Here is a 27,702-nt window from a genome sequence, read left to right on the forward strand (position 1 = left end):
AGAAGAAATCTTAACAACTAAAATGTTTCTGGTGAGGGATGCCCGGGTGGCTCAGCGGTTGAGCACCTGCCTTCGGCCCGGGGCCTGATCCTGGAGACCCAGGATCGAGTCCCACATCAGTCTCCCTACATGGAACCTGCTTCCCCTCTGCCTGTCTCTGCCTCTCTCTGTGTATCTCTCATGAATAAATAAATAAAATGTTTTGGGTGAAATGAACATGAAAACACAGTGAATGCACTGGAGGCCATGCCCTGAGGGAAGCTGTAGCATCAAATGAATATACTAGAACAGAGAAAGCCGAAAGCCGATGATCTAAGCTTCTATTTCAGGAGACTAGAAAAAGGAAGAGCAAACAAAGTTCGAAGAAAGCAGAACAAATATAATAAGAGTAGAAATAGGCGAGCCGAAGACAGGAAAGCCTCAGAGATAATCAACGCAACCCCAAGCTGCTCCTTGGAAAGACCAGCAACGTCTCTAAGCCTCCAGCCTCCAACGACTAAAACAGAGGATGTGAATTCCTAACAGCAGGAATGAAAGAGGAGCCATCACTACAGACCCCAGAGGTCTGGGCAGTGGGGTTCTAGGTTGCCATGAAGGACCCCACATTCCCTGGAGCCCCCTCCACCCCCAGCAACAGTGGCAAGGATGACCACGATGCTTCCGCTCAGCTGGGCCATTCTGTGAGCTTCACACTGCTTCACTCCTGAGACCTACAAAGGATGTCTGTCTCTGCCCCCGGGTGCACAGGGAGAGAATGGGGGACCAGGGGCTGCATGCCTGGCAGGCACTCCGATGCACAGTTGCTGCCCCGGGGCCTGGGAAGGAGAACGGTCACTCTGCTGGAGAAGCACAGGGAGCACAATTGGTCCCAAGCACATGCTCACCAGCAGCTGTGACATTAGATCCATTTGGGACGGGAAAGCAGTGAGGACAAGGGCACCGGGGGCATGAGACAAGCTCCTTCAACGTGCAGGCCGGGTGGGGAGTGGGGCAATAGCACAGGTGTGCGGCCAGGGCTGTACCCATGGGGTAGGGGGTGGGGGCAGGAGGGCAAGTCCTGGAGGCCGCAGGGCCAAGCCTGGGAAGCTGTGTGAGGCAGAGAGGCCACCAGGGGGCGGCACTGCCCAGCCTGGCCCCCACCTACCTGTGTTCTTGGGATCAAGGTGAGACCCCCTTCCTGGCTCTAAATCTTGGTCCAGCCACTGGGTTCCCAGAAGCACCACCAGGGGCTTTACACCGGGTTTAACCCCCTTAGTGCTGGAATGTGCCCTGCAGGCAGGCAGTTTCACTGTCGCACAGGTGAGGAAAGAGGCTGAGACACACTGTCCTGAGGTCCCATTTCCATCCAGCCAGGGGCCCCGAAAATCCTTCCAAATCTGTGGCAGGCCCGGCACCAGCTCCCACCCAGTACAGTCCACCGAGCCCTAGACCTCCACATTCTTCAGCCCTTCCCTGCTCTGGAACCTTCACTGGCTGCCCCCTGACCCCAGACCAGCCTCGCAGACCCTACTTTAGAAGGGCACCCACATGCTCGGGGGATACAGAACACTGACCTGTCCTCGCCTTGTCAGACGCAGGCGAGGACAGGCCTCATCAGCCCTGGATGGACGAGGACTCTACACCCTGCCTGTACCATGGGGCGGCTGACGGTCCCTAACCTTGTCTTGCCACAGTGCGGTAACTGCGGGACACTGTGCCCATCACGGGGCCGGAGATGCGGCCGTTCGCAAAAAGCCATGTTTGCAGCACAGGCTGGTGGCCCGTCAGCCCCTCTGTGGTCTCGGGCGGGCCACTCACTCCCAGGGGCTGGAGGGTGGCCGCCAACACCTTGCGGCGGCCGCCTTCCTGAAGCTGCCCTGGCGGGTGAGAGCCACCTGCACAGAAACCTCTGGAACCACCATGGGCAGGTGGCCAACAGCCCCGACGACGGACTGGGTTGGGGCGTGAAGGCACGGCAGCCCCTGCCCATGAGGGACACCCCAGGCTCCCCAGGGAACCAGGCGGAGGCCAGGCCCGTCCTGAACGCTCACCTTCCCCCAGCACCTCCCGGGCTCCTCCTGCTTCCCTCTCCCCTCACAGGTTTTTCCTGAGAAGCTTCCCCACGGATGTGCCACGTGGACCCGAATGAGTCTCAGGCTCTGCCTCTGGGGGGCCTGGCCTGGTGCCCAGAGATGCGCCTCCGCGGGCCCCCACCCACCTGCAGCACCAGCAGCATCTGGACGATGGCGGGGGGCACGCGGGCATGGGTGCGGGCCAGCGCGTCCTCCAGCTTCACGCTCAGGGTGATGGTGTTCCGGAAGTGCAGCAGGGCCAGCTGGCGCACCGAAGGCTCCTTGCCCTGCAGACAGAGTGCCGCGTCCCCCGCTCTGCTGCCGTCACAAGACCCCTGCCTCCCCCCGCATCCACAGATCCAGGCCCCACTGACCCTCGGGGCCCCCCTTCCACCTCATCCCGCTCCCTGGACAGCCCCGGTCCTGAGGGGAGGCTCCTGCCCCACACCGAGGCCCTACTGTGTGCCAGGCAGGGCCTACCACGCACTGCTCAGGGTTTTACGGGCCTGTACCAGGGGAATGTCCTTATTTCCCAATTGTGGGCGGGAAACTCGTTCTGAAATGCCCAGGGACATGCCCGTGACCGGGTCGGGCCATGACCTGGGTCCCGGGTGTCCTGCAGCTGGGGGCCCCTCACCTGCACCGGGTAGAAGATGGCCTGCAGCGTGGGCAGCACGTCACTGAAGAAAAAATCCCAGGTCTCTGCCAGCGAGTCCAGCAGTTTCTGTCCTGTGGGCACAGGCAGCCGTCGCTGCTCACCGCCCCTACCCCGTCCTCTCTCCCGTGTGCAGGAGGACACAGGAGCTGTGGGCTGGGCTCCGGGCCTTGGAAGGCCCCCCACCCCCAGCACTTGGCAGCCCCGTGGCCTGGGGTCCGCTCTGTGGCCTCCCTGTGCCTCAGTTTCCCCATCAATAAAGCAGGACAGTGCAGGGGCTAACTTCCCAGTGCCGCGGGGATGAGGTGAGCTGTGACAGGGTCCCCGTGACGGGGCCCAGGGTGGAGGCGGCACTGGCTAGCACTGGCTGGAGGCTCCCATCCCCTCCTCAGCCTCGTCCTCCCCTCCCCCTGAGTCCCATGTGACCCCCCAGAAGGCGGGGAGTCCATCTGCCCACACCTATGTTTACAGAGCACCGACGCTGGGCACCGGGGACCTGTCACAGGACGGGGAAGCAGGACCTCGAATGGCGTGGTCTGCCCGTGGAAGGAAGGGGTGACCTCAGTGGGCAGATGAAGACAGCCTCTGAGATTCAGGTCTTTTTCCTCGAGGGCCCTGGTCCCTGTCACCCTGGGCTGCCCGAGGTGGGATCTGGGGGGCCAGGGAGATGGTGTCCAAGAACAGCATGTCCCAGGTAGGGCAAAAGCAGACAAGTGAAGAGGATGAGGCAGGGAGGGCTTCCTGGAGGAGGTGCCATCCAAACTGATGGAGGCGGCTGGGTTTGCCAGGTTGGACACCCTCAGGGTGGGAGCCGCACAAGCAGATGTGTGGAGGGCAGGCCTTTGGTCAAGCTCTGGGCGCCTGTGCAGCCCCCGAGGGAGGAGGACACAGGCTGGCTCTGGGCTCCCCCAGGAAACACAAAGTGCAGAAGCCTGGGCCCTGAAGCCTGGGCCCTCCCAGCAGGGATGAAGCCCTGCTGGGTCTGGGATAAGCAGGTCCCGGCTCGTGTCGCCAAGGCCCCTGCTGCGAGGTGGGACCCCCCTCCCCCCTGGAAACCAGGCTAGTGACCGGCTGGATAAAAGGGGGTGCAGGGGTGTCTCTGGGTGAGGGGGGTGAAGTGCCACAGGCTGGCTGCCTCCCCAAGTACTGCTCGTGGGGGACAATCTCGAGGCTCCCAAGGGACCCGGCGAGGCAGACAAAGGCCTTCGCCTCCTGTCTTACTTTCTTTGGGCTCTGGGCCCCACACGTTCCATCCACAAAGGCCCAGATCTGTGGGGCTGCGGGGGCTCCGCGGGGCCCGGGGGGCGCCCCAGGCAGCCCATCCGACAGTGGCAGGGCCTCCGTGCGCGGCCCATCCGCTGGCACTGGGGCTCTGGGGCAGCAGCCAGTCCCGGGGCCCGCACCTAGGGGGGGGGGGGGCGCTGCCCGCGGAGCTCTGCCCGTACAAAGGTCCCTTCAGGTCCCTGCCACCCCTGGCAAGAAGAAAGGCGGCTCAGTTCCCGGGGCCGGCCGTGGGGTGGCTCTGGGCGTGGGCCAGGCCGCGGGGTGGAAACGCTGCGGAAAGCACATGTTGTCAAACACGGACACCAGGCCCCATCAGAGCCGCACGCTGACCAAGAGGCCGGGAAGCACGGCCTCGCCCACTGGCTGCGGTCTCCCGCGGGCTGAAGTCTAGGGGCACCAGCGAAGGGGCGGCAGGGCTGTGGGGGGTTACAGTTTCAGGTGGCACAGTGGAAGACCCCAGGGGAGTCCTGCGACTGGAGCCTCAGTGTGTGATCCTCTGACAACGGGCATGATGACCGTCCTTGCGTGCATGGGGTGGCAGGCTTGCGGAGAGCAGGCCACAGGCACAGCCACCGGTGGGCGCAGCTGGGCCGCGTCCGTGCTGAAGCTCAGCCGAAGCCAGGTTCTCATCCGTCTCCCTTGATCAGCCGGGGAGGCCGGAGGGCACCAGGCTGATCTTGGCTCTGGTCTCAGCCCCGTGATGACCACAAGGCAGCAGAAAAGGCCACAGCGGGGGCTCCGAGGAGGCCAGGTGGCCAGGAGGACGGCCCGGGGGAGTCAGGGCCGTGGCCACTGTGCGGTTTGGCCAAATGGTCTATAATAGGCTGGGATTCCTGCGGGACGAGGGAGGCCCGGGCCTAGGGCCTGGAGCCTGCAGGAGCCCCCGAGCTCCTCCCCAGAGTCCTGGAGCATCTGACAACCAAGGAGCCATCCTGGCGGCAGCTGGAGCCCACTCCTGTGAGCCACGCTCCAAGACCACGGAACCACACGCGGCCCCGGAGGGAGACTCCAGGTCTCCCATTTCCAGGAATCACTGGGCCCGGGAGCTGATGTCTAAGGCCCGGGTGGAGGCTGGAGCGGGGTAGGCGGCAAGGTCCTGGGGCTGCCCACAAGGCCCCCCGTCGCCCTCCAGCAGAGGCACCGTTGAGGACACTGCTGGCCACAGGGAATCGTCTCGAGAGCTGCCCTGGGAGCCACACCGGGGCAGGAGGTGGATGGGGCAGACTCCAAAGGCCACCCCTTGGGGTGTGGTGCTGGCTATGTCCCCACGGCATGGACTGAGGGGGGCCTAACTTCTTCCCGAACAGACCACGTTTTGAGGACTGGCTCGAGGGTCACCATTTTCGTGTAGTCCTCCCTGACTGCCAAGACGGAGCTAACCTTTCCTTCCCCAGGCCCTCCCTTCAGCCTGACGTTCGGCACGCTGAACTGTCACCGTCTGGCCCACATCTGTGTCCCTAGCTGGGCCATCAGTCCCTGCCAGGGAGGGCTGGATCTCCTCCATCTCCGAGCCCCCAGAGGCTACCTGGGGCCTGACCCGTAGTGAGCATGCGGGTGGAGCCTGTCCAACCCCACAGCGCTGGGATGGGGATGCTGAGGCTCAGGCCTGTGGCGGGAGGGCAAGGGCAGGCCAGGCCCTGTGGCCCCCAGACTGGGGCTCCATGCCCGTCCCTGAGGCCTGGGGAGGCTGGACGGCGCCGGCACTCCCCGCTGGTGGCCTGGCCGACACAGCCGCTGCAGGCGGGCTCTCCTGAGCTGCACAAAGCTTCTCTTCTCTGAAGATCCCGGCTCCCCTGGGCTGGAGCCGGTGGGTGGCACAGGCACTTCTGGAATGTGCCAAGTAAGGAGAGGGGCGTGGGAGGGCGTCTCCACCAGGTGCCAGAGCCTCACCACCCTGCCCTGCTGGCTCAGCCGCCGCCTCCTCCAGGAAGCCAGCCTGGGCCTCTCCCTCCCCTCCCAGGCTCCTGTCTCCGAGCCTCCGCCCGATACAAGGAGGGGTGTAGGAAGCACAGGGGACATGTTGCCCTGAGTTCCTCCGCTGGCCAGGGGGTCCTCCTCTGTGCCATGGGCTACCAACACTTCGCCCTAGGATCTGAGTAAACTCAAGGAAAAACCTGAAGTAGTAGAACCAGGCTGGTGCCTCAGTTTCCCTGTATGTGCAGTGGCTACAGTGATGCTATCTCCTTGGCCCGGATGTTGGGGATCCAAGGAGTCAGCAGCTGGCCAACACCCAGGACGGTGGAGCACAGAGCGAGCCAAGTGCCTGGTGCAGAGAAAACACTCAACAGACGCTGGTGGAGCCTGAGCTCAGCACGGGGCCTTGCACGGAACAGGCCTCAGCATAGGCTCCTGGGTCTCCGGAGATGTTGCTGGGATGGAGTTCAGGCACCAGAGGCCCCAGGGCAGTGAGGGGAGGCAGGGCCTCCACCCGATATCTCAGCCCTCCTGGGCTCTATTGTAGGGGTACGGGAGGGGGGATGCTCTTCCCAATAAGGTTCCCTCCTAGGGTCACATCCTGGCCTGGCTGCCCTGCTGCCCCCCACCCCGAGCCATGGGGCCACAGGTCAAGCTTCCCAGCAGTAGCGCGGCCCACACTTGGTCCCAGCTGCAGTGCCACCAGACTCACCCTCATAGAAGCGGATCTTGTCCCGCAGAATCACCATGCCTTTCGTCAGCAGCTGGTTCTAGAAAGCACGCACGGGGTGCTGTTACCGCCCCGGGGCTGCTGGGTGCAGGCAAGGCCCCCAGGAGCCCCCCAGCTGGCAGCCGAGGCCCAGGGGGCAGGGACTCAGCTGTGCCCGCCGCCCCCCAGCTTGCCCTGGGAGCACAGCGAACCCCCCAGAGGCCCGCTGCGCAGGGCAGGTGGCCACCTTCATGTCCCACCATGAAGGAAGGCCCTCCATGCAGGCGGGCTGCAGGCTGGACATCCTGGCCTGGGAACCACATTGGGGACTTGAGGCCCAATGCGCCGGGTTCCCGCTGTCACGCCACCCCAGCGTCACGGCCACTCATCTGAAGCATCCAAAAGGGGAACGCTCGGACACAGGGAGTGGATGGTAGCCGCCGGGGGCCATGGGGAGTGGTGAAGGGGGGCGGCTTGGAAATGTGGGGCTGCTGCTGGGGGCGGGTAGTAGGTTCTGGAATTAGCGGGGTTAGCGCCCTGAATGCCACTAACTGTATACTTGAAATGGGCACTGCACGAGTGTAACCCCGTGATAAACCTGTCATGCTGAAGAACCAACCCTACAGCTGCATGAAGTGAGGCCTTGCACTTGGAGCCCACCCCAGGCAGGTGGTGTGAGCCGGGCAGGCAGTTCCAGGATTTCACGGGCTCTGCGGGCTTTGGACCAGAGGAGCCGTGACAAGTGTCAAGTACGGCACAACCTGGGGACTGGGGGCCTCGCGGTGCTGATGCCAGGCCAACAGCATCACCGTGTGAGCTCAGGGCACTGGGGCCATGCGGTGACCCAAACGTGGATGCTCAAGAGCCCACCCTGCTATGCCAGGGGATGAACGACCCGTCAGAAAACCAACCCGAGGGGCACTGGGTGGCTCAGTGGCTGAGGCCCTGCCTTTGGCCCAGGGCATGATCCTGGAGTCCCAGGATTGAGTCCCCGCATCGGGGTCCCCACGTGGAGCCTGCTTCTCCCTCTGCCCATGTCTCTGCCTCTCTCTCTGTACCTCTCGTGAATAAATAAAATCTTTACTAAAAAAAACAAAAAAAGAGAGAGAGAGAGAGAGAGAGAGAAAAGAAAACCAACCCCGTGTCTGCCATGTGCCAGGGCACGCATGGCATGAAGACTTCACCTGGATTGTTATTAACCTTCATGATGCTCCATGTGGGCTAGACGGGGAAACTGAGTCACGGTGGTGAGATGGTCCTGGGAACCAGTGCTCCATGTACCCACCAGGAACAGGTGACCCCCGCCCTTTCTGGCCAGCTCGGAAAGCAGCCCCAGCCCCGCGGAGAGCAGACCACCCACCTGCAGGTACTCCGTGAAGAAAGACCCCAGCTCTGTCTTCAGCAGCTGCCTGTAGGCCGGAGGGGACACGGGAGTGAGGGACAGCAGGGCTCGGAGCCTGCGCGGCATGGGGGGGGGGGGGGACACACGACCCACCTGTCCCCACACCGAGGGCCTCTGTGCTGCTTGCCCCAGGCTCTCGGGCACCTGCCACCATTTCACACAAGAGGCAGCTGGAGGCTCCCCAAAGGCAGAGTGGGGGCCATAGGCACCCGTTACGTTCTCAGGGGACACAGGCAGACGTGGGGCTCCAGCCCCTCAGCTCCATCCCTCCCCCTGCAGCCGCTGCACAGCCCCTTCCCCTCCCTCCATCCTCCCGGTCGTCCTTCCCAAGGCATCTTCACATGGCTCCTCCCGTGCTCCACCCTCAGCAGGCTCAGAGAGGTCAAGTGACTCATCCAGGGCCACACAGGACACACCGAGCTGGGCTCTGACCCTTGTCCTTTGTACTCAACGTTGACAGCTCTGTGCTGCACACCTCTGGGGGCTGAGGGAACAGCGGGTGTCCTGGCCCAGACCCAGCACAGCCTGAAATTCTTGGGCGCTGTCAATGTTAGGCCCACCTGTCCTCTCCCTCCCCCTTGGAGCTGTGTGCACACGTGCACACCTACACTCGGGGGGGGGGGGGGGGGGAACCGAACTCACCCCCCCCCCCCGTACCCACTCTGTGGCTGCTCTGGTCCTCAAAGGCCTTTAGGGGCTGCAATGCTTTACTTTCCTGAAAGTGGGGACCCTCCAGGAATGGCTTTCCCCCGGGGGGTAGGGGAGGGGGGATAAGTGTAGCCCAGAGGGCAGGTGGTTCGCGCGAGGTAACTAGCACCCCAGCAGCTGACCAGCAGTCACCCCTGGAGCTGGGGGCTTCGGGCAGGATCTGGAAGGTGCGGAGGCACAAGGAGGGGCCACAGCCCCTGATCTCCGGTCACGGACCGGAGCTCTCAGCTAGACGGGTGGTACCTGTGTGCCTGGTGGGACGGGTAAGGACCCCAAGCGTCAGTGCACCTGCGGCCGTCTGGAGGCAGCCCCGGGGCCCCATCCCGCACCCCTGCCCGGTGGCTTCTCTTAGCACAGGACCAATGTCAGGTCACTGCCTGACACTGTCCCCATGTAACGGTGAGGTTAACGGGGACGACGTTCACCGGGCTGAGCCCCACCGGGACAGCAGGGGGTGGAGTGCTGCGCTGTGTGAAGCCAGTGACCCCGTGGTCGGCCCCCAGCCACCGTCCCTCCACCTTCTCCCAAGTCAGGGCTTCCAATAATAAAATGTGACCTGAGCTCCTGTCATGACCCATGAACAGGCTCAGTATCTATCTCACGGTCCCCACGTGACACAAGGGGCCGCTCTGGGCAAGAGCAGAGGGAGAGGCTTCTGGAGCAAAGGGCAAGGAGGGAAGATCTTCTTTTAGGCCCAAGACTGAGCCTGGGTGAGTCCCCTCTGCACGTCAGGGGCCAGAGGGCCAGCCCCCCCATGGTGCCAGTGCACCGTGCGAGGCCGGGCAAGGCAGGGTAAGTCCCCTCCCCTGCCTGCATTCCAGAACCCCGGGGCCCAGGACACCCTAGAAGGTAGAGCAGGAGGGTGCGGGGTGTCAAGGGAGACCATGGCTTATCCTTGGTGTATACAGCAGGTGCTCAGTAAAGCCCTCCTTACCCTCTCCCTGGCCCAGTCAGTCGAAGTGAGTATGAGCATGAATGAATGAATGAACGTCTCCTTTAGGGCCAAGCAGACCCTCTGTCCCACTGCTGGCTGCCCCGAGCTCCCCACTACGTGTGCCCCTGAGCAGGGGCGAGGGGCATGGGCAGCCGAGCACTCCCATTTGTGCTCTGCCCACCAGCTCTCCCAGCTGCAGATGAGGGAAACCGAGCTCATTCTACAGATGTGCAAACTGAGGCCCCAGGGCCAAGTGGTGAGGTCCCTGTGGGTCCTGCTGGTCGCACTGCACCCGCACCCTTAGGGGAGCCTCCAGGCAGCCTACGCACCCGGACACCAACCTGTCCAGACAGGTCTGCGGGGGCAGCGGCACAGGCAGGGGTAGGGGCAGGAGCAGTGGCACTGGCAGGGGTAGGGGCAAGGGCAGTGGCAGGGGGAGGGGCACGGGCACAGGCAGGGCAGCCGATCTATACCCCAGCCAGAAGCCCAGGGGGCAGCAGGAGGGGCCTCAGGGCACAGCAGGTGGCCAAGGTCCTGCCCTGGGGCTCACACACCTCTCGGGCCCCAGGCAGACCAGGAGCTGCCCGAATGCTGTGGGACAGGCCACCCCAGGCAGACACCTGGGCAGCAGCGGCAGAGTCAGGACGGGCTCAGAATGCAGAGCAGCCTGGGCCATGGGCCTTTCACAGCTGAGCACAACCAGGCACCTGTGGCCTGATTCTGAGGGTGGGGTGTGCGAGGAGTCCTTCAGGGGCAATGCCGTCCGAGACGCGGCAGAAAGACGTGTCCTCTGAAACCCAGAGGGACTTAGTCTCTGTCTGGAGAAACTATTTTGCAAAGTGTGTCTTTTCCGGGGCCTCAGGAGAAGGTGATCAAAGGAATAAAAGGGTCAAGAGAGAGGCTGGATCAGCAGCCTGGATGCCACCCAAATCCACCCTGCACGCTTTAGAGACCACCACCTGGGATGTGAGAAGACAGCCCCCACGGGGGCGAGAGCCCAGTAAGGGTCCAGATCCACAACATATAAAGAACTCCCGCAACTCAACAATAGGAAGACATATCACCCGATTTACAAATGGGCCAAGCGGACGTTTCCCCCAAAAAAACGGGTGGCCAACGGGCTTCTGAGATGTTCCTGTCATTAGTCATAGGGGAAATGCAAACCCAAACCACAAGCCGGCACTTCACACCCACAAGTAGAATACAAACGCCCAGAAGTAACAAGTGCCGGTAAGAAGGCGGAGGACTGGCCACTCAGACGCCGCTGGCGGGAAGAGATGCCGCCGGCGCGGCCACCGTGGGGCACCCATCCCACCCTGGGTCACCCGGAGAAAGGAAACCGCCCGACCACACACAGCCCCATCCTGCACGTTCATGGCCACGCCTGCGTTACAGCCCCAGGGGGCAGCAGGGGCCCAGGTATCTACCACTAGGTGAATGGAACCACGAAAGGCGGTGTCCCTAGCGTGGAATGTTATTTGGCCACAAGAGGGAACCAAGTATGGCACAGGGACGCCCCTGTGGCTTAGCAGCTGGGCGCCTGTCTTCGGCCTGGGGCGTGATCCTGGAGTCCTGGGATCGAGTCCCACATGGGCTCCCTTCATGGAGCCTGCTTCTCCCTCTGCCTGTGTCTCTGCCTCTGTCTCATGAATAAATAAAATCTTTAAAAAAAACAAAAAAAAACATGGGGAGGGAGGATGACGGCCAGACACCAGGGTCCTGTGACTATTCACCCCCCTTGGATTTATTTAGCCTTTCCCGGGCACAGCCAAAGAGCACCCCCACCAACCTGCCCACCCACCGCGAGAACAGAGGGGAATGTGCGGTGACAGCATCAATGGCTCTGGTCACGGGGCCCTCTCGTGGGATCAAGGCTGATGACTGATGACATCATGTGTAATTAAATGCACTTGATGGAACGTGGCCACGTGCTGGAGAAGGGCAAGTGGCAGTCCCAAGGGACCCACGGGCCCCAGGGTCAGGGACCCGAGTCCCAGCTCCACTGACCAACCCTGGGAACCCAAGCGACATGCCGTCTCTGCCTCAGTTCCCCCACCTGTAAAACGGCGACAATCAGGTCTCCGCTGCTCGGGGCCGAAGGCGTGGGAAGCTCGCCAGCAAACCCTTGACGGAAGTGTTGTGAGCATAGTGAGTTAAGGACGCCCCGGACGGAAGGTTTGCGCGGGTTAGAGACACGCTCCCTGGACAGCCACGGGCCAGGAGCTCCATGCCTCCCGTCGTGCCCGGCCACCGCCTGCCCCTTGGGGGAGGGTTCTGGGGCTGGAGAGGGGAGCCTCTGTGTCCCCCAGCTCCCCAGCACACCCCCCCGAGGGAGGCCGCCGCTCTGTGCTCGCCCCCCAGGGCTGGGGATGGGGGCGCACCACCTGGAGGGGGAGACAGCTGAGAGCCAGACGGTCGTGACCACCATTTCTGCCACCAGACGTGGGGGTGGGGAGAATGGGACACACACTGGCTGCTTTGTTTGTGAATTTGGGAAGTGATCTCCCTCCTTTTTGTTTACACATCCAGCAGATTCCCCAGGTTTGCTGCGAACTCCTGTCTCCCTCAGCGGATGCATTTGAGAACGACGGGGCTCCTGGGGCTGGCCCTGGGCAGCTGAGATGAGCCCCCAGAAAAGCAGGGTCCCCTGATGGGTCCCGTGTAGGGGCCCTGGGAGAGGCAACGAGCTCCTGCTCTGTGACTCCAGCTGCCCCTTCCCCCACCCGGGCCTCAGTTTACCTGTCTGTAAAGGCCCCTTCCGCTCCGCTACACTGGGCAGCGGTGCCCTGTATGGAAACGGTCCCTGTCCCAATGATGCTTTTCTCCCCCTCTTGAGCTGATGAGGAGCTCCTCTCCCCAGATACTGACATGGGGACCGGCACAGGCCGGGGAGGGAAGGAGACAGCACGGGGGTAGGAAATCCCTCCTCGGGGCAGCTGCGTGACCCTGGGCAAGTGTCCTGACCCCTCTGAGCATCACCTCCTACACCATGAAGCAGGGCTGACAGTGCTGGCCTTGCAGACCTCTTCCCCGGGGCGCATGGTGCTACGCTCACACCGGCAGCTCGGAGGGCCGGTCTGTCCCGGGCTCCCTCAGCAGTGCTCACCGCCTGGCCACCCACAGGAAATGAGGGGCGTTCGGCTGGGCTGGAACTGCCCTTCCGGGAACAACACTCCCGTCATTTGGCAGGTGGGTCCTTCCTCTTTAACAGAATAATATCCTTCGTGATGTTCGCCACCCGCGGGGAATGTGGGCGTCATCTGGAGCCACTGACCAAGGCCCACCCCGCTTCCCCTGAAAAGAAAGTCCTCAGGATGGGTGGGGGTGAAGGGCGGCCAGGGCCTGTGGTCGGGGTCGCTGCACACTGGGGTGTGGCCGGGGGGACCAGGGCCTGGCTGTGGCCTCCACCCAGGCGCTGCCTCCCCCGCCACTCACAGGCCCACGACGCGACGGGACGCTGGCCACTCACCGGACACCTTCGTTGAGGCTGAAGAGCTCCTGGTCAGGCAGCCCCTTGCGCTGGAAGACAGCGATGACCCCGTTGTGGATGCTGCAGGCGGGAGAAGGGATGGCGCTGAGCCCCGGGACCCCTGCCCACACTCGAGGCCTCCCCTCCCCAGAACAGCCCACGCTGCTCAGCTCGAGAACAGATGTGGGTCTGCTCAGAAGCAGGTGCCCGGCTGTCCTCGTGGGACCCTGTGCTCCCAGGGCCTCTGCTCCCGTCTTGACCCCTAGCCCCAGCCTCCCAAGGCCTCCACTCCCATCCTGACCCCATAGTCCCAATGTCCCCAGGGCCTCCGCTCCTGTCTTGACCCCTACCCCAGCCTCCCCAGGGCCTCCACTCCTGTCTGGACTCCTAGCCCCAGCCTCCTCAGGGCCTCCGCTCCCATCCTGACCCCACAGCCTCAACATCCCCAGGGCCTCTGCTCCTGTCTCGACCCCCAGCCCCAGCCTCCCAGGGCCTCTGCTCCCGTCTCGACCCCTAACCGCAGCCTCCCCCCCAGGAGCTCTTTGGGAGCCTGCACACACTCTGCCCTCCTTCCTGTGTTCTTGAACCCTCTCTTCCCAGGAGCACCCTGAGATCACCCGTCCCACCCTGTAACGTAAGCCCGACACGGGCTCCTGGGTGCCTCTGACTCCCAGCATCCCTGAGCACCGAACGCTCATATTATCTACCCCCCCGGGGAAGCTGCCTCCAGCCACAGGGCCTTGGCACATGCCCTTTCTGCTGGTTGGTCCTCACCCACATCCGTTATCTATTTCCTTTAGATCACGCGTCACTGGCAGCCTTGCCAGCACTTGGCGGTGAGCAACCACACTTTTCTGTGTGGTTTAACTTGTTTCCATCGCTATCTACAAACCCCAAGGGCACAGGGCTGGTTGTTCATGACCTGCCTGTGTAGACCCAGCATCTGGCCTGAAGGAGGCTTGCAGGCATCCGGGGAGAGCTCCTCCTTGACTCTCCCTCACCCTCCAAAGCAAGTTGGTCCTCAAGGCCGACCCATGTCTACCTCTTGCAGCTCCCCTGTACTACCCCCACCCCCCCTCCCTTCCAGCCAGGGCTCCTCTTTGTGCATCTGGACCTGATGATGCCAGCTGGCCTCCTCACCACCTCGAGCCACTTCCCTGATCAGGGTCTTGCGAGGCATCTGTTGCCCTGCAGATACAGCCCAAGGCCTGGACATGGCATTCAAGGCTCATCAGGAATGGCCCCTCTCCACATTCCGGGGCATCATACACTGAAGCCTCAGAGGGGGGACCTGCCAGCCGCCGCACCTCTGAGCTTTTGCACCCGCTGCCCCTTCTGCCTGGAAGGCCCTTCTCCCTGGCTATGAGGCAAGTAATACACTGAAGACTCGGCTCAGAAGCCACTTCCTCCATGAAGCCCTCCGGACCCCATCCTCCCCCCACAGAGACTCCTATCCTTTGCTGACTCACTTTCCCATTAGCAACCCCCCACCCAGGGCGAGCACCAGGCCTGGGTGGCTCTGCTGCCCTCCCGCCTAGGACCCAGTGCCTGATCTAAAGCCCACAGACTTGCTGCTGTGATTCTCAGGGGGGGGGCCCAACTTTGCAGACGGGGAGACAGAGGCGCACAGAAGCCAAGTCCCCTGCGAGAGGGCACAGAGCTCGCCAGGTGCCCCCTCCTCACATCGGGTGGGTGTGGGCAGGGCTGGGGCAGGGCCCCGTGTCCCAGGTGGGGGAAGGAGGCTCCAAGGCGTGCGGGTTGTGCCCAGGGCCCACGGCCGGTCCACCTCCACCAGGACTTATGAGCTTCTCGGCAAGTGCTCACCAGCACCAACACATCATGGGACCCGGGGCTGCTCCGGGCCTGGCATTGCAATGCCACTCATTTGCGTGTCCAAGACACATGTCCTCTGATTTCCATTTCTGGCCTGTGAAAGGGGGTCATGAGCAGGCTGGCCCCCCACCTCAGGCCGCGGTAAGGATGGGGCCTGGCTGGGGTCGAGCCTCAGGGTACGGTCCGGGGGGGGATCGTGCTCTCCTGGGTCGGAGTCCCTGGTAGACCCAGGCCCAGCACCGTGTAAGGCTGCTCCCCCTCTATGGCTAAAAACGATAAAAATCCGCCAGGAGGGCTGCCCGGAAGCCAGTGGTCCTCCAGCAGCTGCCACGCTGGAATCCCAGCAGCTGCAAGCTCGCTGCCAGTCCTGTGGGGGTTGCTGGGGGGCCTGGGGGCCCAGCTGCTCCTAGGGCAGAGGGGACCAAGGTCGAGGCCCTGAGGGGGGAGACAGCTGGCGCAGGCCGAGCCCTGGGTGGCCTCTCTGTGGCCCTCCGCCTCTCCCTCCCGGCTTTCAGGAGGGACCCCAGCCCCGAGGCGATCCTCCACCCCAGGGCTCTGGATGGAGGGGGCTGGCCCCTCGAACCAGGTCCTCCCCGAGGCCCTCAGGGCATCTGGTGCCCTGGGTGTCACATGTGTCACCCCTCCTGCCTCAGGGCCTCTGTCCCTGCTGTCTCTTCCTCTCTACACTCGCCCTCCACCCACCCCGAGGACCTCAACCTCCATCCCACCCCCCCAGGTCGGTCCCTCCTCCCTCATACCTGTCTTGCAGAAAAAAACTGACCTTGGCGGTCATTTCTCAGGGAGGGAGGTCTATGTGCCTTACTGTTCTCCCCTGAGCCCCAGCCTCCCCCAGGCCCTGCACCCAGAGCGTCAGCCAGCGAGGGACATTATCTCCCTTGGGTCCTTCCTACACCTGCATCCTAGCAGCCCCGGCCCCACCCCAGGGGCCACCCTGAGACTCCGCTTCCCACACCCGCTGTGACCCCTGGCCACCCATGCCTCAGCTTCCCCATCAGCACGATGGATCCTGAAAGCCGGCACCCAAAGGAGACGGTGCCTGGGCAGCAGCCTGGCCCACCAGTGATGCCCACTATGGCATCTGCAGCAGTGACTCTGAGCAGAGGCCTGTCCCCAGAAGCTCCCACCACAGCTCAACCATCCGCTCTGTGGTTTTCTCCATCTCTTGCTTCTAACCACCACACAGGGGGCCTGTCACACCCCAGACTCCGGAAGGAAATGCTCAGGGTCTGGCGAGCCAAGGGACAGCCCAGGATCACACTCAGCGTGACACCTGGCAGAGCCAGTGAGCCTGGCCTGTGCTCCCCGCGGTCCCCCTACCCCCTTGCGCTGGCCCAGGAACTGCCTCCCACCCCGTGCCTGGCCAGACGGGGGACGGGGGTGCGCAGACAGGCAGGGCCTATGCCTTCCATCCCTCTGCAGGAACGGGCTGAGGCTCCCCTTCCTTCCCAAGTCCAACTTGGGCAAACAACAACAAAAATCCTTGCTGCGAGTCATTCGGGGAGAGGAAGGGTGGGGAGCGAGAGGCCCTCATGTGACTTATCATCCCCCCAAAATAGAAGTGAAACCCCAGGCACCACGGGCCATGGCCTCCCAGCCAGAGGTGGGCAGGCCCAGACGCAGGCCCTGGCAGATGGTCCCGTGGAAACCACAGGCGGCCCCTGAGGGCGCTTCCGGAGGAGACCCACGGCCTATCCCCGCCGAGCACTGCCTCGTGGAGCCTGTCCCCCTCCCCGGTGCGTCCCAGCATCTCTTGCCTGGGCCCAGGTTGGTAAGTGGTAAAGGGGAGAAGGTGCGAGGCCCCTGGCGAGGCTCTAGGGTGCCCTGGAGAGCAAGGGGCCCAGGGAAGGGAGGGGGCACAACCAGACTGGGAGGGGCAGGGTGGACTGCAGGCGCCTGGGGGCACCTGCCCGGGGATCCCTGGTTTGGGCTGGAGCCCATATGGGGCGGCAGGGTGAAGGGGGCCCCACATCCCCCTGTCACTTTTCCCAGCGCTGCCCACATGCCCGCACAGGAAGCCCTAGCACAGTGCGTGGGCTGGTCAGTGAGGCCAGTGTACCTCTAGGGGCCCCTGAGGACCATAAAGCCCCTGGCAGGGACCTGGAGGCACAGCCCTGCCTCTGTCGACTGCCCACCCCGATTCAGGCACGGCCTCCAGAGGCCTCTTCCAGGTGACCCCAGCAGGCTGGCCCAGACCTGAGCACGATGGCCACGTCCTCAGGACCTGAGCCCTGGCGTCCAGGCTGGGCGTGTCCCACCAGCCACATGGGAAGGGATGGTCAAGTGAATGAGGAAGGGCGGGGGGGGGGTTGCCAGGCTCCACTGGGCCCCCCAGGCTCCACTCCTGCTGCTGGCTGCCACCCCACCCGACATCTGGGGTGCTAGTCCTCCCTCTTCTGTCTGCGCCTGTTCCTGCCGGTACCCGGGGGTCATGCCTGGCCCTGAGAGATGAATGGGGGGGCCACCTCTGCTCCAGCTGCCCCAGGAGCAGCCCACTGGCCTCCTCTTCACCTCCAGGGGAAAGGCACAGGAAGCAGGCAACTTGGAATCCAGGACCCGATGTAACCCTCTGGAAACTGGGGTGACAAGGCCTTTTCCAGGCCTGTGCCAGCTTCCTCTGCTCCTCTGCAAACAGGTCCCACTCACCCCCTGCTTTCAGCCCACCTGGCTGCAGATGCTCTAACAGGGCTCCTGGCCGAGCCGGAGGGGCCCAGGCCCAGTGCACTCCTCCCTGGGCACCTGACAAGGGGCCTAATCCGCCAGTCCTGACTGCAGGGGGCAGAGTGGAGCACCCGCATCCTTGAATGGGTGCCGGGGGCTTCACATCCCCCCCTTCCCAGCTGTGAGGCAGGTTCTGGATGCCATGCTGGGGAGGGCTGGGGTGGGGGCAGGGGAGGGAACTGCAGGTGGGAGAAGTATTAGCATCACAAATGCCACAAACAGGGACACCTGGGTGGCTCAGTGGTTGAGTGGCTGTCTTAACTTCAGGGTGTGATCCCAGGGTCCTGGGATCGAGTCCCGCATTGGGTTCCCCCACAGGGAGCTGTGTCTCCTTCAGCCTGTGTCTCTGCCTGTCTCTGTGTCTCTCATGAATAAATGTATAAAGTCTTAAAAAAAAAAAAAAACAACAACAACCCACAAACAGTGGCTTAAAACAACCCAAATATGTTTCCTCACATTCCTGAAGGCCAAAAGTTCTCAATCAGTTCTGCGAAGCTGAAATCAAGGTGTTGGTGTGACTGGCTCCTTCTGGAGGCTCCAGGGGACAATCTGCTTCCTGGCCTACTCCAGCTTCTAGAGGCACCCACGTTCCTTGTCCCAGCCTTGTCCCACCCAGGAAGCACAGTGGCACCTTCTATCTCTGCTTCCATCCTGCCATCTCCTCCCCTCACTCTGACCCCTGTGCCTCACTCGCTCTCCTGAAGACCCCTGGGATGACACTGGGCCCCCATCTCGAGATCCTTAACTTCATCACACCTGCAGAGTTTCTGCCTTTGACATATTCACAGGTTCTGGGGGGCCGGGGTGTGGACAACTTTGGGGGCCGATAACTCTGCTGACCACACCTGGACTGCCTGGGGGGGGTGTGTGGGGGCTCAGGACCCAGATCCATCAGGCAAGGCTGTGGGAGGGGCACCAAGCACAGGCCCTCCCAGCCCCCTCCAACCCCATGGACCACCCCGGAGCCTCCAGCCAACCTCCTCTAGCCCCTCAGAGACCCCTGAGAGGTGCTGGTAGACGTGCAGGCTTTGGAGCTGGCCCTGGCTTAGAACCCGGACTCAGTGTGGACCTGGGCCCCATATTCTCTGAGCCTCAGTATCCTCCCCTGTAAAATGGGGCCAATGAGTTCCACCTTGAGGGCCGCTGGGGAATGACTGGAGCGCCGCTGGCGGGGGTTTAGTCAGGGCCCAGCTCAGGTCAGGGCCTGCACATGGCCTGCACGGCTGCAGAGTGCAGAGCTCTGGGGGCCTGGCGTTGCTGGGAGGAGGTCTTTGTGCAGAGCTTTCTGCAGGGGCAGGGCGGGCGGCCCTTGCCCAGGACGGGGGAGGGTGGCCCAGGCGGGCTGTCTACACCCTCCAGGTTCTTACCACCAACACCCACCTGTCTCTATCCCTGGGGCCATGATCTCCAGTTAAACCTGGGGTCAGATCCCAGACCCTGACATTAGCATGAGATCTTGAGCAAGTCCGCCCCCCCCCCACCTCAGTTTCCCTATCTGTAAGCTGAAGACAATCATCTCAGCCTTGGAGGGAGAGGATGGGGAGCGAGGGAGTGTCACATGCAGTGTGCCTGGCACCGTGTGGGCACATACCCTACCCTACCCTACTTGGGGCCTCCCCTCCCATACCTAGAAGGTGGGGTGGGCGCTAGGCTCTCCAAACCTCAAGCATCCAGGCCCAATCCAGGGCTGAGCTTTGGGGAGCTCCTGCTTGCCCCTCGCCCCTCAGCTGGCTCCTCAGGTCAAGAGCATGACCTAGCATGAAGCTAGAGGCCCCCTACCCACATGGGGTCCAGACCCCGTGAGGAGCCAACTGGGGCTGTCCAGGAGGAATGCATGGACAGAGGGGGATACGACCTGCCAGGTCTGAGCCCTGGAGGAAGGAGAAGGGAGGACTCTGGGTGGGAGCAGTAGGCCAGCCTCCGAGGCCCCCAGCCTGAGAGTGCTACACAGGTACACCTATCTGGGGCCCTGCACTCGGCCTGGCTCAGGACAAGCCCGCCCAGTAGAGAAGTAGGGGCTGAGGAAACAGCCTTACCAGTGGGGCCTGTGTGGGTCACCCACACAGTTCCCGCACACCTAGGAGTCAACATTCCGGAGGAAGGAATGAAGCACAGGGGCCAGCTACGTGGTCAGCGCTCACCTGTCTCCCAATTATCTCCTTCCAGGCACTAAACACGACCTGTGGTGACCTCATTCCTTTACTTGTGTCCCTGTTTATCTCCTGACTCCCTCCCCCAACTCCGGGCCCAGGAGGCTGTTCTTTTTCTGCTGACTCAACACCATGGGAGCCGCCCAGCGCCAGGGAGTGAACAAATGCATGAGCAACTGAATGAATGAATGAATGAATACTAAGTGAATGCATGGATCCTATTCTCCTGAGAACAAGCTTTGTACTTTTGCCCCACATCAAGGTGAGGGAAGAGGCACAGGAGATGTAGGGGAGTGTGCCCAGGGTCACTGTTGTGGGTTGAATAGTGTCCCCTAGAAATTCCTGTCTTCTGGAAACACAGTCTTCAGGGATGTTGGTTGGGTTAGGATCTTGAAACAAAAACCATCATGCATGAGGGAGGCCCTAGAGCCAATGGCTGGTGTCCTTAGAAGAGAAAGGAGAGCAAGATTCGGTCACAGAGACCCAGGAGAGGCCACACGAAGATGGAGGCTGATGGCCACAAGCCAAGAAATTGCCGGGAGCCAGAAGAGGCCGAAGGATACTCCCCTGGGGTCCTCGGAGGGAGCACAGTCCTGCCGACACCTTCGTTTTGGACTTCTGGCCTCCGGATCCTCTGTTGTTCAAAGCTACCAAGCTCGTGGCAATTTGTTACAGCAGCCCAGTGACATTAGTATGGCCACACAGATAAAAAGGCCTTGGACTCCAGGGAGGAGCCCACAGCTCAGCAAAGCAGGCCCTGACAAGGGACACAGCTGTCTGGCACAAGGCTGTCATCCTGGGGACACTGCAGGGAGCACTGCAAGAAGGGGTGGGTGGGCGGGCAAGAGAGACCTAAGCAGAGCCCCCCCCTTCTACCGCCCCCCCCCCCCCCCGCCCTCTACTGCTCCCACTCATGGATGGGCAGAGGAAGGCGCTTTGCTTCTCCTTGGCTCCGCTTCTCCGTACCCCCTCTGCCTGGGGAGGAGGGAGCAGGGGCTCTGGCTCTGCTGTGTCCTACATGGGTGACGGTGACATGGACAAGTCTGCTGGGTGCTCTGTGCCCCCTGTACATGGCCAAAGGGGGTAGGGGTGGGGTGACAGAAATACCTCCCTCGCCAGGGAAAGTGAAGCAAGAGCCATGAAATGCCGGGCACCCAGGAGGAGTGCAAGACGGCAGGTGGGAGCAACCATGTGCCCAAGGGATGGAAGACTCAAGCTGTGGGAGAGGAAACGTGTTCTTCTGAAGTCTGGCAGAGGCTGAAGCTCTAAATCCCATTAAGTGGAAAGCAGCGGAGAGACTCAGGTGGCCTCTGTCTGCAGGCACCTCCCTGAGCTCCCCAAGACTCAGAGCTGGCCTCAGGTCACACGGGCGGGTGGCCGTCTGAGCCCTTGAGCCAGTCAGTGCCCAGCCAATACCCTGGCCTCCGTCTGGACAGCCCCAGCAGGAGATCCCAGCTGGCAGAGGGGAGCTCACAAAGCTCAGTACCCGGCAGACTCCTGAGGGCCCCCCCAATCCCATTCCTACAGGCCCACCCCAGCATGAGTTTGGGCTTGCAGCGTGAGTTACAGAGTACCTACTATGTGCGCGGAGCACTGTGCAGAGGGTTTCAATGCATGTTTGCATTTAATCCCTACAACAGCCCCATGACGTGGACACTCTCATTAGCACACCTTATGGCTATGCAAATTAAGGACCCCAGAGGTTAAGCGACTTGCTCAAGGCCACGCAGCAGGGATGAGGCGGAGCTGGGACCGGAACTAAGTCTGTTGGGCTCTTTCCACTAAGCCAAAGTGGAGAAACGAGGGGGCTACCTGCACCTATCTCCTGAACTCCGAGATGAGAGAAATCAACTCTTGAGACACTGTGCGGTCAGTAGGGTCACTGAGATTCCCCAGTGAGAGTCCTTCCTTCCCTGTCTCCTCATCAGCCCCGTAAGGAGGAAGGCACATGAGCCCACGGACGTAGGGAAACTGAGGCAAACCCAGCCCCAACAGTCTGCAGCTCAGCAGGGACCGGGAAGACCAGCCCGTGGACAATGGGGTCCTGCCCAGCGCACAGACCAGGGTCTCCGGCTGGCAGCCCTGGGCCCGCAATGATGCTCATGAAGCTCTCAATGAGCAGAATAAATGTGTGGCCACACTGACAGTCGGGTTCCTGGGGGGCCAGGACCGCAGCCGCTGCAGCTGGCAACACTTCACTGCCAGGTGTGCCGGGCAGTGGGGAGGCATCCTCGGCCCCCTTGAACAGCCTCCCCCTCCCACCCTCCCCTCCCTTTCCCTTTTGGTGGAAATGTCTACTTTGCAAAGGGATCAGGAGCAGTCAGGATGGGGACTCTCACTAAATAAACCGTCTCTTTTCCGGATCCCAGCCCCACTCTTCAAACAAAGCTTGGGGGTGGGGGGACTTCCCACGCCCCTGCTGGTCTGGGAAAGGCCCCCGGGGGTGGGGGGGAGGGTCGTCTCAGGAATGCCAGGCAGCTGCTGCACCCCTGCTGACAGTTGGGAGGACCAGGGGCCGCTCGGGGAACTGCCCGCCCACCCCTCTCCGACCAAAGGGACCTTGACTCTGAGACAGGAAGCGCAGCGGCCACCCACCGACTGCGCCCTTGGGGCTCGTCTGCTCATCCGCGAAATGGGAAAAATACTTCCTGCTCCATTTACCTCCCGGACTGCCCTGAGCACCGGGGCGCAGACGGGGAGACCCCGGGGGGGGGGCAGGCGCGCGGGCTCCGGGCCCACCTCGTCGCCCACCCGCTGGGCGCTCCGGGCGCGCCCCGAGACCGCGGGCCCGTCCCTCCCTTCGAGAAACACGTTGCACTAAACTTGCCCGCCCAACTCCGGCGGGGCGAGTCCGCCGCAGACCGTGCGGTGCCGCGGCGCCCCGGGCTCGCTCCCCGCCCGCGGGCCACTGCCCCCCTCCGCGGGCGCCGGGCCGGGCCGGGAGGGCGCGGCCTTACCTGTTCCAGGTGGCGTTGGCGCAGGCCCGGCGCTGCTGCGTGCCCCGCTCGTCCGCGCCGGCGGCGGCCGGCTCTCTCTTGCCCAGGTCACTGAGGCTGGGCGAACTCATGAACTTCAACCTGCGGAGAGTCCTCATGGTGACCCGGCGGCCCGCGCCGCGCCCACGCGCGCCCCGCGCCGCGCCCTGCGCCACGCCGCGCCGCGGGCCCGGCCGGCACTGCGCCCTCTACGAGGAAACTTGGGCGAGAGCAGGAAGCGGAGCGGCCCCCCGGGGTCCCGCCCCGCGCCCGCGCCTCCGCCCCGGGCCCCGCGCCGCCCGGCCCGCGGGGTTAATCATTGCTCCGAGCGGCCGCAGCCCCGAGCGCCAGGAGCGCGGCCGGCAGCGCGGACCCGGCGCAAACGGAGGCGGGGGCGGGGCGCGGCCGCGGCGAGGGGGCGGGGCCGGGGCCGGGCGGGGCGGGGCCGCGGCGAGGGGCGGGGCCGGGCGGGGGCGGGGCCGCGGCGAGGGGCGGGGCCGGAGGGCGGGGCGGGGCCTCCTTGCCGCGGCGGCCCCAAAGCCCCCTCAGTGTGCCCTTGGGGCGCGCCTGGACCCTCAGGTCCTCCGAGGGCCACCTGGGCCCACGGGACACCCACACGCGTGGGACGCACAACCCCACCCCGAGCGTCCGCCCCGAGCCGGCCGCTGCGGCCACACGCACGCAGGGCGCTCGGGGCCTCCTTCCTTTGCCAGTGCATCTCCAGAGTCACCCCTGCTTGGCATCCCCGCGAAGGCTCTGCCCACACAGAGCCCGCAAGGCCCTGCCGCGTGGACACAGACTCCCAGGTTCGCATGAAGACCTGGTGGAGACCTCCGGCCCCCTTGGGGCACCCCACCCCACCCCACCCCACCCAAGCCCAGCCTGGGCCCCACCAATAATCCTCCTCTGGCTGGAGGGTAGCCACACCCCGGGCTGCCACGAGTGGCCTGTCCACTGCAGAAACCAGCAAAGCTGTCGCTCCGCCTGCCCTCCGGGTATCAGGGATGGTAAAAACAAGTGGGTGCCCTAAGACTTGGTGCCTGGGGACAGTGACCCCACTGAAGGAAGGGCAGGGCCCTGGTGCTCTCCACACTTCACACAACACCTTTAGATGCTTCATCTCAGATCACTCTCCCTCTATGATGTAGGAATTCTTTTTTTTTCTTAATAAATTTTTTTTTGGAGTATTAGTTGATACAGAGATAGGGATCTTTCTTCCCATTTCCAGTTGAAGGGATGTGGTTCAGAAAATGCAATGACCTGCCCAATGCCATATAATCAGCAAATGGCAACTCTGGGCCAACCCAGGCCTCCCAAGCACACTGCACAGGCATGCACAGCAACCCATCCTCAGCCCTGCCCCCCATCCCTCCCCAATTCAGACAGGGCACCACAGCACTGTTGCCCTCACCCTACTTCCTGGGCATTTCCTGGGGCCATGCCTGTGCCGAGCAAGTTCTGGTGGCACCACAACCCCCAACCCCATGTCCTCCCATAGATACTTCCCTGGTAAATCAGTGGGGAGAAATGTGCTGATCCTAGAATCGCAGCAGGTGATGGATGCTCAGAGGCTCCCCCCACGTTGTACAGAACAGGGAACTGAAACCCAGAGGCCACTGGATCCCTTTTGCCAGGGTGCGTGCATCTCCCACTTCCTCTCCATGGCAGAACCAAAGCACCTGCTACCCAAGAAAGGGGTTCCTTCCACGCCATGGGTGGGGGCTAGTTAATTCAGTCTGACGCAGTGTAGAGACAGTAATCAGCCTGAAGGAGGCACTGATGGGACCTGGCTCAGCCCCCAAAGTGGGGCTCTTCATGCCCAATGTGCCAGGTGGGCTGGTTTGCCAAGGTCAGGGCAAGCCCCTTAGAAAGTGTATGACGAGAACCTCACAGGGTTAGCCACACCCTGCTATTAAAGACATTGCCCGGTTAAAGTCAATCAGCACTTCCTGAGCACCTGCTCTGTGCCAGATGTTACCCTCATCCTAGGGAGGCAGAGTCATGTCCGTTAGACTCCCTGACCTGACCTCAAAATCAATGGAGTGGAGATCAAGGACCGTGAACCTGCAGAGTCCATCATCCCCAAGGCTGAGACCTGCAGGACCTGGCGTAAGCAGACAGGCCAGGAAGGACTGAGCTGGCCCCTTCCTCGCCCCTGGTGGCTTCTCACCCTTTTAGGAACGCCTACGGAGGTGTGTGGGCCCTCTGCCTCCACCGCCACCTCCCCGGCCTGGGAACCAGACACCTCCCAGTGCCAGCCATCTCCTCCTTCTCCGGCAGCCTTCACCCCAGGTTAGGCTCCGGGGTTGCCCTCTGGTCATGTGGTGACTTTCCATCCTCTTGCCATGAGCCAGGCGTGCAGGGACTGTAAGACGGCTTCCGTACTACATTTCCAAGCCCAGTGCACGGTAGGCATGCAGCACAGATGCTTTGTGGAAAGTGCCAGACTGGACCGACAGAGACAGAGCCATGGTCACTATCAGCGGTGCGAGTGTAGCAGAGCAGGGCCATGGGGTTGGACTTTGGGTGGGATGGGATGCATGGTGGTTTCCCAAGGGGTTAGCAGGTTGCCCCCCACCTTCTGGGGGAGAGGGCTGGCTTTGTTTGTTCGGCACACTCAGGTGGGGGCGCTCGGCTCTGGGGCAGAAGCAGCCGCTCAGGGTGGGAGGGGGAGGGGGGCAGACCCCGTGGATGAGAAATTAAAGGAAAAATGGGTGGCATGTGGGTAAGTCAGCCCAGAAGGGGAGGCAGGAGGAAGGGAGAAGAGGAAGAGGGGAGGGGGTCCTGCTGGAAAGGGGGTTCTGGGAGTGGAGAGGGAGAGCAGGGTTCTGGGAGAAGTGGCCAGCAAGAAACTCGGGAGGGAGGGATGGCAGAGGGATTTCAAGGCCATCTACAGCGTGTGTTAAAGCTGTAAGCACCCCGGCCCCGGCTGCGACCTCTGTAAAATCTGCCTACACCCCAGAGCCCAGAGCCGGGGTGTGGTGGGGGCTTGGTGAGGTGCTGCTGTCCTGTGTGAGGGCAGGTGACAGGCAGCGAGGGGCACAGGGGTGTGGCTCAGCCAACCCCCAGGGCTGGAATCTGAGGCAGAGGCCAAGTGGAGGCAAGGCTGTCGTGACCCCCCACCCAGAGCAGGGGACAACCCCTAAATGTGTTCTGCACGGCCTGCAGTGTCAGGGGAGAAAACAAAAGCTGTGTGCAGCCAAGATTTGACAATGGAGAGATTGACATGGAAACCCTGATTTCTGGCTTCCTGGGAAGCATCAGATGACCAGGCCTCCCGGGCCTAAACCCCACGTGACGGCTCTCGTGGAGCTGCTGCCCCCACAGGCAGGCAGAGGGGCTCTGGGCGCCCACCAGGCCCGCCTCCACTCACGTAGGGGGACTTTGAGGCCTGATAAGAGGTTGGGAATCGAGCAACTGCTTGTAAGGCTTGGCCAGGACAGGGCCCGAATGTGCCAAGACTCGGGATGGAAATGCCCCTGTCAAAGGGATTGGGAGGCTGGGATCCCCATCCCCCAAACTGCCAAAGTAACCTTGCTCTGGATCCATGCCAGGCCGGATGGTCCCAACCATGCCCTTCCTCCCCCAGGATGGAAGCTGCAGTCCATCCTCCCACCCACCAGTGGGGTGTTGGGGGTCAGGACAGGGCCCTGGTCACCAAGAGGGACCCCAGGGCTTGTCCTTCCGATAGGAGAGAGAGCCCTCGATTGAGTAACCAGAACTGGGGTCCACCAGCCCTGCCACCAAGTCTGGTGATTCCCAGGGCCTCAGTTTGTCCATCTGTAATGTGGGTGGGATTGAGGGTTCAGAGCCCTGCCTCCCACCACCCCCCTACCCCAAGCCTCCACGGGTGAGTCTGGACAGGGGAAATGAGAACCAGAAGGCCCTGTAGAGGCCATGTGCTCCCCAGAGATGTGGCCACAGATGGAGATCCGGGTGTCTTTGATGCCTGCGGTACTGCTGGCCGAGGGGCTGGCCCAGAGGTTTTTGTCTTTGCAGGTAAAGAAAGCACTGGGACCAGTGATGACCTGCAGGAGGGGCCTGGCACCTGTAGATGGGCTCAGGGCGCTGAGACTTTGCTTCCAAAAGCGCCCTGGGGTTCCTTCAAAATGCCCCTTCCCAGTCCTGCTGGGGGCCTCAGTCAGGTTTGGGGGCAGGGCCTGGGGATTACTAATAAGCATCTGAGGGGACTCTCGTGGGGCCTGGGGTCTGCACACCCCTGAGCCTGGCTCAGCCCCTCACTCCACGGATGGGCGGCCTGATGCCCGCGATGGAAGCAGGAAGTCCGTGCAGCTCTGCAGCGCAGGCCTCCAGGCTTCCAGTCCACCAGGGAGAGCCCCGGAGCTGCAGGACGCCAGCCTGCTCCTGCATGCCCCCCCCAGAAGCCGGGAGTCAGCCCACCCGAAGGGGCCGGGTCCAAAGGGGGCCACGGGAGCGGCAGAGAAGCAGGGCACAGGGGCGGCCACCATGGCTGTACTGGGTCCTCCGGGCTCATCTGGGCTGGGGAGGGGGCGAGGCCCGTGCACAAAGTCACAGCAAGTGGCAGAGCGGAAGCTGGAGCCGGGCCAGCTTGGGGGTAAGGGGGTGGATGGCCGCCAGCTCTGTCACTGTCACTGGCACTGTCCTCAGCCGGCCTGCGTCTTGCCCGCTTCCAGACACTTGTGCCCCCTGGTGGCTGAGCCTGGTGCTCCCCGAAGCTGCGAGGAAAGGCCCTTCTGCACTGTGGGGTCTTGGGGACCCCGGGGTTGGGGGGGCTTAGCAATGTGCCAGGCACAGCACTCCTCCCTTCTCTGGGGTGGACTGGCGGGGGCAGGGGTGACGTGCCTGCCCCGCGAGGGGTGAGGTGGGACGAGGCAAGCCACCTGAGCATGGGGTTTGT

The 27,702-nt window shown here is 62.9% G+C and overlaps 1 protein-coding gene across 6 annotated transcripts in view; it reads right to left on the reverse strand.

Moving 5' to 3' along the window:
* PRR5 (proline rich 5) overlaps positions 1–27,702 on the reverse strand; it is a 50,994-nt gene that overhangs the window by 4,213 nt on the left and 19,079 nt on the right. For 4 of the 6 annotated variants that reach the window (XM_041755208.1, XM_041755205.1, XM_041755204.1 and 1 more), the window contains exons 2-7: positions 22,806–22,925; positions 13,127–13,207; positions 7,974–8,022; positions 6,617–6,674; positions 2,689–2,780; positions 2,198–2,338 (exon numbers count right to left, since the gene is read on the reverse strand). In XM_041755208.1, coding sequence (XP_041611142.1) covers positions 2,198–2,338; positions 2,689–2,780; positions 6,617–6,674; positions 7,974–8,022; positions 13,127–13,207; positions 22,806–22,915 — 531 coding nt within the window. In that variant the 5' untranslated portion in view covers positions 22,916–22,925. Of the gene's footprint in view, positions 1–2,197; positions 2,339–2,688; positions 2,781–6,616; positions 6,675–7,973; positions 8,023–11,713; positions 11,736–13,126; positions 13,208–22,805; positions 23,189–27,702 lie in introns of those variants that run through there. The other 2 variants (XM_041755203.1, XM_041755207.1) reach the window with 2 other exon arrangements.

Source organism: Vulpes lagopus, chromosome 5 (genome assembly GCF_018345385.1).
Source record: "Vulpes lagopus strain Blue_001 chromosome 5, ASM1834538v1, whole genome shotgun sequence".
NCBI classification, from domain to species: Eukaryota; Metazoa; Chordata; class Mammalia; order Carnivora; family Canidae; genus Vulpes; species Vulpes lagopus.